General features: G+C 30.8%; 1 protein-coding gene across 4 annotated transcripts in view; it reads left to right on the forward strand.

Annotated features, from left to right (window-relative positions):
- Nucleotides 1–10,000, forward strand: part of clpxa (caseinolytic mitochondrial matrix peptidase chaperone subunit Xa) — a 39,975-nt gene that overhangs the window by 401 nt on the left and 29,574 nt on the right. For 2 of the 4 annotated variants that reach the window (XR_012382383.1, XM_021477471.2), the window contains exons 2-6: nucleotides 2,523–2,674; nucleotides 4,427–4,544; nucleotides 6,226–6,380; nucleotides 6,540–6,702; nucleotides 9,755–9,796. Coding sequence is in view for 2 of the 4 variants with exons in the window: in XM_021477471.2 (XP_021333146.1) it covers nucleotides 2,523–2,674; nucleotides 4,427–4,544; nucleotides 6,226–6,380; nucleotides 6,540–6,702; nucleotides 9,755–9,796 (630 nt within the window). In the remaining 2 variants the exon portion in view is untranslated. 4 annotated transcript variants of the gene reach the window in all.

The following is a 10,000-nucleotide window of genomic DNA, read 5'->3' on the forward strand; positions in this document are numbered from 1 at the left end:
TTGGCTAGCACTGCTGCTAGTGCGCTCAACAATGTATAAACAAAACAAAACATTGATGTTTAGTTATATAAATAAGCTTTTATTTTAGACAGTTTGTTTTTTTAAAGGTAAAAATATACATAACATCGGATGATTGATAAGTAATTGTATCATATGTGCATCTGTGAGAGCGTTGTTTATGTAACCATTACCATACTGTAAAAATGACAACCTTCGAGTTGTTAATGAGTACTGTTGTTATATTAAACGTATTAAAATGTCAACCTACGATATAATAATGAATGTATTAAACGTACGAAGTTATTTTTTGGCTAGTTTATTTTGAAATGTGAAAAACATAGCTAAATTTTGTAAGACATGATTCTTGATAATTGTATATCCACACATAAGTTACGTGAGTTGTTTATGTAACCAGACTGTTTATTAAAATGACAACCTTCGAGGTGTTAATGTATACAATAAAATGACAACCTACAAAATATGAATGAATATATAAAGCGTACAAGTTTTGTGTGCCGGATTGATATTTTTAAATCTTTAAAAAATCTCAAATTTGATGACTCTTGTACTCAATTTTTTTTTTCTTGTTGGATTGAATTTCTTATTGAGTGAAATGTATTATTTTCATGCCACTGTCATTATTTTAGACAGTGTTTTTTTTTTTTATAGTAAAAATATACACAACATCGGATGATTGACAACTAATTGTATCATATGTGAGTTGTTTATGTAACCTGACTGTTTGTTAAAATGACAACCTTCGAGGTACTAAAAAATGTTATATTAAACGTATTGAAATGACAACCTACGATATATTAATGAATATATAATACATACTAAGATATGTTTTGGCTAGATTGTTATTTTTAAATGTGAAAAACATAGCTACATTTTGTAAGACATGATTCTTGATAATTGTATATCTGCAGATACAGTTGAAGTCAGAATTATTAGCCCCCCTTTGAGTTGTTTTTCTTTTTTAAATGTTTTCTACATGATGTTTAACAGAGCAAGGAAATTTTCACAGTATGTCTGATAATATTTTTTCTTCTGGAAAAAGTCTTATTTATTTTATTATGGCTAGAACAAAAGCAGATTTTAATTTTTAAAAACCATTTTAAGGTCAAAATAATTAGCCCCTTTAAGCAAATTTTTTTTTTTCGTGATAGTTTACAGAACAAACCATCATTATACAATGACTTGACCTGCCTGGTTAACCTAGTTAGACCTTTAAATGTCACTTTAAGCTGTATAGAAGTGTCTTGAAAAATATCTAGTACAATATTATTTACTGTCATCATGGCAAAGATAAAATAAATCAGCTATTAGACATGAGTTATTAAAACTATTATGTTTAGAAATGTGTTGAAAAAATCTCTCCGTTAAACAGAAATTGGGTAAAAAAAAATAAAAGGGGGCTAATTATTCAGGAGGGGTAATAATTCTGACTTCAACTGTATGTGGGTTGTTTATGTAACCAGACTGTTTGTTAAAATGACAACCTTCGAGGTGTTAAAAAAATGTTATATTAAACTTATTAAAATTACAACCTACGATATATTAATGAATATATAAAACATACTAAGTTATTTTTTGGCTAGATTTTTATTTTAAATGTGAAAAACATAGCTAAATTTTGTAAGACATGATTCTTGACAATTGTATATCCACACATACAGTTGAAGTCAGAATTATTAGCCCCCCTTTGAGTTATTTTTCTTTTTTAAATGTCTTCTAAATGAAGTTTAACAGAGCAAGGAAATTTTCACAGTATGTCTGATAATATTATTTCCTCTGGAGAAAGTCTTATTTGTTTTATTTCGGCTAGAAAAAAAGCAGCTTTTAATTTTTTTTAAGCCATTTTAAGGTCAAAATAATTAGCCCCTTTAAGCAATTTTTTTTTTTCGTGATAGTTTACAGAACAAGCCATCATTATACAATGACTTGACCGGCCTGTTAACCTAGTTAGACCTTTAAATGTCACTTTAAGCTGTATAGAAGTGTCTTGAAAAATATCAAGTACAATATTATTTACTGTCATCATGGCAAAGAAAAATATCTCTCCGTTAAACAGAAATTGGGTAAAAAAATGAAAATAAACGGGGGCTAATAATTCAGGAGGGGTAATAATTCTGACTTCAACTGTATGTGGGTTGTTTATGTAACCTGACTGTTTATTAAAATGACAACCGTCGAGGTGTTAATAAGTATATTAAACATTAAAATGACAATCTACATAATATGAAAGAATATATAAACAGTCATTTTTGTTGGCTTGATTGCTATTTATTAATCTTAAAAAAGCTATAATTTCGTAAGACATGATTCTTGTACCTTCAAATATTTTTGTTCTTGTTGTATTGTATTTCTTGTAAAGTAAAATGTATTTTTTTCATGCCAATATCCTCCTTGTGCTCTCCAAACAATGATGCATTGATGTGATCAGGTTATTGTTATTTTTGATGTTATTTTTGAGGGAATTTCCTCTTGAAGCATTAAAATTTTTTGTGTTTGTGCCCCAGGAATATCCGGCTCCAGGGTCCAGTTACTGTCACTGAGCCGTCCAGGGACCCGTGAGGTTCGTCTGGCACGCCGCGTCCCTGTGAGATCCTTCTCAGAGACGGCTGTGTATTATGCATCAAAGGATGGAGTAAAAGATGGAGATGGTGGGAAGGTGAGATTAGATATAGATCTAGATATATATGCAGTTGAATGCACAACTTTTAGCTCTTCTATCAAAATAAATATTATAAGTAAATTTATTTCACTAATATTTCCCATGTGATGTTTAATGAAGCATTTACAAGGGTATCTGCAGGGTCTTAAAATGTCTTAAATTTCAAAAACAAAATTTTAGGCGTTAATCTCTGTGTACTGGGTGTGTGGCATCATTTACTTCTACATTCTTTACATTTTAAAGGTTCTTACTGACCCAATACCTCTAAAAGTGGTTCCGTTCTCTCATCAGCTGGTATTATATAACTTTTGCATAGATTTTGATAAAGACATTTTTCTTTTTTTCTATGATTACTGACATGTGCAGGAACCAACCAAGTTAATTACAGCAACCTAGACATCACAGAAACATAAAGGTAAACTTTCAAATTGAAGTTTACAAAAAGAAAAAAAGCGCCTTTTTTGGAGGGGTTTATTATAACACAGACAACATACACCATTAGTGATTCTCTCAGTAGTGATTATTAAAACAAACTGATCTGAGCTAAACTTAACTTAAACACTGAAAACTGAACTACACTGTTTTTAATTTACTACAATCTTTTATGTGAAGCTGCTTTGACACAATCACAATGTAAAAGCACTATACAAATAAAGGTGAATTGATTTGAATTGAAATTACTTAAATCACTTTCAATAGTGTTCTATGAAAATTCAAAGGATTTTCTTTAAAATGATACCAAACTTTTGCATTTACACCTCTGCATTTGTTTGAATGTTGTTTGAATTTGAGTTGGCACAATCCAAGCAGAAACCCCTAAATAGCACTTGACTCAAGGAGGTTAAAATGTCTTAAATTGACTGAAATATTATCTTGTAGGCCTAAAATCATTTTTAATGGGTCTTAATTTTCCTTTGTTTATGTAAAGTTACCTAATCGATCTAACACATCCAATCACCAACAAATACATCTGAATAAACAGTCTGTTGTGCATACATTCAGTTTTTAAAGAGATTCTTTATGTTTTTAATCATGTTTAATAGATATTTTGCAAAACATAAATGTATGTAACTAGGGTCTGCTTGTTTTGACACATTATTTTAATATGTACCTAAGAAACAACTAATTAGAATTACAGCTAAATCATATTAGATAGGGCAAGTATGTTTTTTCCCTTGTGTACCATTAAAAAATCTTTAGCGTTCAGCCTTATACAAGTCTGAAATTTCATTGATAAAGGTCTTAAATTTGACTTTGTGAAATCAGAAAAAGCCCTGATGTACAATTTTCCTAATATTTTCCTATTGTATTTTTTCATCTGGAGAAAGTTTTATTTATTCTAGTTTGACTGGAATAAAACGAAATTTTTAAGTTAGAAATTATATAATAAATTATAATAAATTATATAATAAATTAGTCATTAGAAATGAGCTAAAATGTATTAAATATAAATTTATATAAAATTTATTACATTTATATAAATAAATTTATAATTAGTTTAAAAATGTGTAGAAAAACTCCATTTAACAGCACCTGGGAAATATTTGAAAATTAAATTATAAATATTTCATTTCAGTAATTAAAATTAAATACATTTTGCCTTTAACTGTGAACATATATACAGCTTTACATCTTATACAATGATATGTTTCCTCCCAGACCTCAAGGGCCCTGAGGAGGAAATAAAAATGTCGTCCTCTTTCTGGAAATTCTTCCTCTTCCTTTTTAATCTGGGTCATTCTTTTTAAGAAATCTGTTGGTGAAGGAAGTGGAAAAAGAACCAGCTCTGGTAACTCTGGCAAAGGAGGAAGTCAGCTGAGGTGCCCCAAATGCGGAGATCCCTGCACACATGTAGAAACATTTGTTTGTGAGTACTTGAATTACTTGTAGTTAACTTTGTATCATCCATTTTTAATATACAGTTGAAGTCAAAATGATTCGCCCTCCTGTGAATTTTGTTTTCTTTGTGAAATATTTCCCAAATAACGTTTAACAGAGCAAAGAAAGTTTTCACAGTATTTCCTATAATAATTTTTCTTCTGTTGAAAGTTTTATTTGTTTTATTTTGGCTAGAATAAAATCAGCTTTTAATTTAAAACCATTTTAAGGTGAAAATTATTAGCCCCCTTAAGCAAAATTTTCTTCAGTTGTCTACAGAACAAACCATCGGTATACAATGACTTGCCTTATTTCCCTAATTAACCTAGTTAAGCCTTTAAATGTCACTTTAAGCTGAATACTATTATCTTGAAAAATATCTAGTAAACTATTATTTACTCTCATCATGTCAAGGATAAAAGAAATCATTTATAAGAAATTAGTTATTAAAACTATTATGTTTAGAAATGTGTTAGAAAAAAAAACTGAGAAAAAAATATACAGGGGAGCTCAAGTCAGGAGGGCTTATAATTCTGACGTCAATTTGTCTGCTGTATGTGTACTGTGGATTACTCAAGATAATCAGTTTGTTTTATTACTGACCTTGTTTCAAAACACTTCTGATTGCTTTCGGCCTTGTGCACGTTCAAGTAGGCCAGAGTGTTTACTGAACTAACTGTTCAATGCTAAAAATAAATCACACACAACAAGTTGCTTTTTCATCTGCTGGTGCTTTAATTAGTAGCGTGTTTTAAAAGTTGCTTGGCTTAAAGTAAAACATTATTATTGTGGTTAATTTAAATAAAAAATAATTATTTACAATAAAAATATTTAACAACTTCAGAAGCTGTTTGAAATATTTTGTTATTATAAATATTTCACAACAGCTTTTGATGTGAAATACTTTTATTAAAAATTAGATTTATAGATAAAAATATTGTATTTTCAAATATTCTTATTTTAGTTTTATTATAAATGTTATAAATAATAATATCTAAGAAGACAATCATTTTATCTATAAATCTATTTTTAAAAAAAGCATTAAACAAATTCAGAAGCTGTTGTGGAATATTTCCAATATTTAAAAAAATAAATAAAATATTTGAGAATACAATAATTTAATCTATAAGTCTATTTTAAATAACATTTTCAGGAAAGTCAGAAGCATTAATGTCTTGAAAAATGTATAAAATTTCTAATATTTGGAATATTTGAGAAGACAATAATTTATAAATCTATTTCAAATAAAAATAAATCTATTTTAATAAAAATATTTAACAATGTCAGAAGCATTTTATTATTTAATAACATTAAATAAGAGTATTTGAGAATACAATGTTCTTATCTTTAAATCTATTTTAAATGAAAATATTAAACAGATTCAGACGCATGACTGTTGAGAAATATTTACAATAACAAAAATAAGATTATTTGAGATGACAATAATTTTATCTGTTAATCTATTTTACAATTTTATTACTAGAGTTTGTGCCTGTGTGGATTTAAAAATAAATAATATATATAAACTAGAGCACTACTGTGCTTCACTCAAAAAGATATATTTGGTTAAATCACAAACACTACAGGACATAAAAAGTGTTATAAGCAAATGAGGTTATGCCCTTTAAAGCATAAAACACTCATAAATAAAATATTATTTCTTTTTGCAGCATCAACACGGTTTGTGAAATGTGAGAAATGCCACCACTTCTTCGTCGTGCTGTCAGAGACGGACACTAAAAAGAGTCTGAGTAAAGACCCGGAGTCTGCGGCAGAAGCTGTCAAGTTGGCTTTCCAACAGAAACCTCCTCCACCACCTAAAAAGGTGTCTATTCATTTAATAACATTAGTAGAAGTAGTCATCTTTTAGTCCATTCATATGTTAATTTGGACAAAAGTGACAGCTAAATGACTAAATGTAAATATTTAGCTGCCGCTCATCTGTGTTGTAGGTTGTAACGTCTCCGCTTTTGTTTTCTCGCAGATCTTTGCTTATCTTGATAAGTATGTTGTGGGTCAGGACCATGCTAAGAAGGTATTGTCAGTGGCAGTGTACAATCATTATAAACGCATCTACAACAACATGCCGGCGGGCTCCAGGCAGCAGCAGGTGGAGGTGGAGAAACAGGCCTCGCTCACTCCTCGAGGTTGGTCCTGCAGAGTGTGTGTGTTTGTGTAGAAACTGCATAGACTGTAGTATCAGGTGGTTTTCACTAAACGAGTCATATGTAAGAGACTCAGAGCCATTTGGAATTTAATCTATTAGTTGCATGATACTAATTTAATTGAGTGCTCTTGGAAAGCCTGGTTTCGCTCATATCAACTGAAAGTAAAATGAAGAAGTGACTCGTTGGTAAAATACAAAAACATATGCATCATATGTTACACACACACGGTAAAGTATCAGGAGTAACAGATGCATTTTGATGCAGTAGAGCATGTGCGCAACAGAGTTTACGCTTTGAATTGGCATGCTGTAAGGGAGAGTTCACCCAAAAAATGACAACTATCTTATCTTTTATTCTCCCTCATGTGGTTTTAATCCGTTATAAGTTTCTTTCTTCTGCTGAACACAAAAAAGCCATAATCTTCAATAGTTGCATAATTCAAAAATAGTATAAAAGTCGATGTGTGCCAGCTAAAAGCGTTTTTTAATGTATATTTTGTGTTCAGTGAAGAGTAATTAAATAATGACAGAATAAAATATTTTGGGTGAACTATCCTTTAAAATGATGGAAAATCGTATCTAAATTTATTAACTGAAGTAATATTCTAACTATTTTAATGTTTTTAAATGCTAACTAGGTCGCTGTCTACAGAAGCATCTCATTTTTTTATGCTTGGAAAGATGGTTTGCAGAGTACGTTCTCTAAATGCTGCCAGGTCCACTTATTATGAGTAAATATATTGATTAAAAGTATGAGATCCCACAAGGCTCAGTTTGTCCCTTGCTTTTTACATTATATATGCTACTGCTAGGCGATATCATGTTAAAGAATGGAATTCATTTCCACTGTTATGCCGATGACGCACAACTATATATTTTCTCACAACCTGATGAATTCACGAAACTAACAGATTGTACAGCTGATACTAAAAATGAGATGACTAATAACCTTCTATGATTAAATTCAGAAAAAAACTGAGGTATTGCTCATTGAATCCCCCCCCAAAAAGCGTACTGCATCTGTGAATGCAGATTATTTGAAAGGTGGATGTATATAAATGCATGATTAGCAACTAGCTGTTCACTTTGGCTCCATACATAACATATATTTAAAAATGCATTTGTTGCTACCTAAATTTCTGAAAATGTAATTTCATGTTTGAATTGCTTAAATATTTGATAAAGTTCCTATGTTATGCTTCCCATGCTTCTCAAAGTCTAGTATATCTTTTAAACATATTGTATTAAATTGACTGGATTAAGTTATGATATTGAGAAATTAAATTCCCAAACAAAGCTCTCAACAGGATTTATATCGGTGCTGGAAATCTTGAATAATGTGATGTTTTCAGGGTCTGAAAAGTGCTTAGATTTTGGATCAACTACTTGAAACTTCTGGCAAATCTATTTATCTTGCGTTCAAAATAATTAATGTTACTCCACTCAAAAAATTTGATTCTGTAATCAATTATTAGCATGAAGAGGCAGTTTTTAAAATTTCAGTACCGACTGGTATCGAATTCCTGTATCTTCACAACACTAGATCTGTCTTTATTTTTTATCTTCATTTTTTAATTTTTAATGCTCACACAGTGGGAGAGGAGAAAATGTGGAGAATTCCGCTTCATGAGTGAATAATGCAGTAAATAAAAATAAATACAAATTTGAGATGAAAGATGACACATTAAGGATGCGAGTACTGTAAAATGACAGTAATGTAATGTTGGACTTGGGACAAACGTACCATCAAAATGTTCCCTTTAGCATTCTATAGTATAATATTGAATCTTGACTAATACAATGTGATGAAGAATGTATATCTAAGTAAATACGGCCGGTAAAATAAGTATTGAACAGGTCATGTTTTTTCTTGGAAATAATATTTCTAAGGGAGCCGTTAACATGGAATTGAGCCTGATTTTGGGAAAAACAAACAATGCAAACATAAAATAAAACAAAAGAATCTAAAACAATGTTGTTATGTGTAATAACGATGGAACGACACAAGGGGAACATACTGAACTACTGAAATGTATTTAAGACTTCATATAAAAGGCTTTTTTGGTGATGGCAGCTTAAAGACGCCTCTCATATGGAAAATAAAGTCACATGCATTGACTTCAACAGCATAAAAATCTTGATGGTTCTGTGGGTCTCGTCTATCAGATTTGAGCTTTATTTTGTATTTCCTATTGGATTCAAGTCAGGTGATTGGCTGGGCCATTCTACAGCTTGATTTTCCTTCTCTGAAAGCATTTGAGAGTTTCCTTAGCTGTGTTTTGGATCATTTTCTTGCTGAAATGTCCACCCTGGCTTCATCTTCATCATCCTGCTAATGTAGATATTGGACTGAAGAAGTTAATATTCATTTACAATGGGGGAGGGCAGAGGGTTGCTTAAGAACTACTGAGATTTCACCTGCTGTCTGGGCTCTCCCTGGCTTTCTACTCCCCCCTTTCTTCATGTGTTCAGTACTTTTCCCTGTGTGATTTAATTTTACACATAACTTCATTTGTAAACTAATTAGGTTTGTTTTCTTTTCATATATGGTTTTCAACATCCAGTGAAAATTTCAAGTCAAAAGTGCCTTTACAAATATGTTTTCTGAGAAAATGGTGACGTGTTTAATACTTATTTTCCCTCACTCTATGTAATTTGTCACGCTTAAAGTACTGTAAGCGTTTAAAAATACACATGGAAAGTGCTTAGATTTGACTTTGAAGAATAGCTATGGAAACTTGTACAATTTTAAAACGCCAAACATCCAAAAACCAACCTTTACATATTACCATTTGACTGGATTATACAGTATAAACATCCCTCCCTGATAGATTTCCATTGTGTCCAATATTTTAAATTCTCTAATCTTCCTTTTCAGAAGTAAAATAACCTTCACTTTAATGTGAATCTAATCCAACAGCAGCGTTTGGTGTCATCTTTTGTCATTTGGCATTTGTACAATTCTTCATGACACAAGGTTTACTGTGAGAACTGCTAAAGATCTGGTCATAACTGTCCTCCTTTCTCTGTAGAGCTAGAGCTAAGACGGCGAGAGGACGAATACAGGTTTACAAGTAAGTGCATGTCAGCACCCACAACCCTTATTATTGTTCATGTGTCACTCACTAGAGCCATTTTGTTTTTTCAAAACCGATCTGTTCTGTGTTTTTTTTTTATTTTTATTTTTTAGTTTGCTTTGATTTACGTTGGGTGTTGTACAAATGCCAAAACAAATCATGTAGTCACTTTTCTTCATTTCCTTTTAACCTATTCATTGT

Source organism: Danio rerio, chromosome 7, assembly GCF_049306965.1.
Source record: "Danio rerio strain Tuebingen ecotype United States chromosome 7, GRCz12tu, whole genome shotgun sequence".
NCBI lineage: Eukaryota > Metazoa > Chordata > Actinopteri > Cypriniformes > Danionidae > Danio > Danio rerio.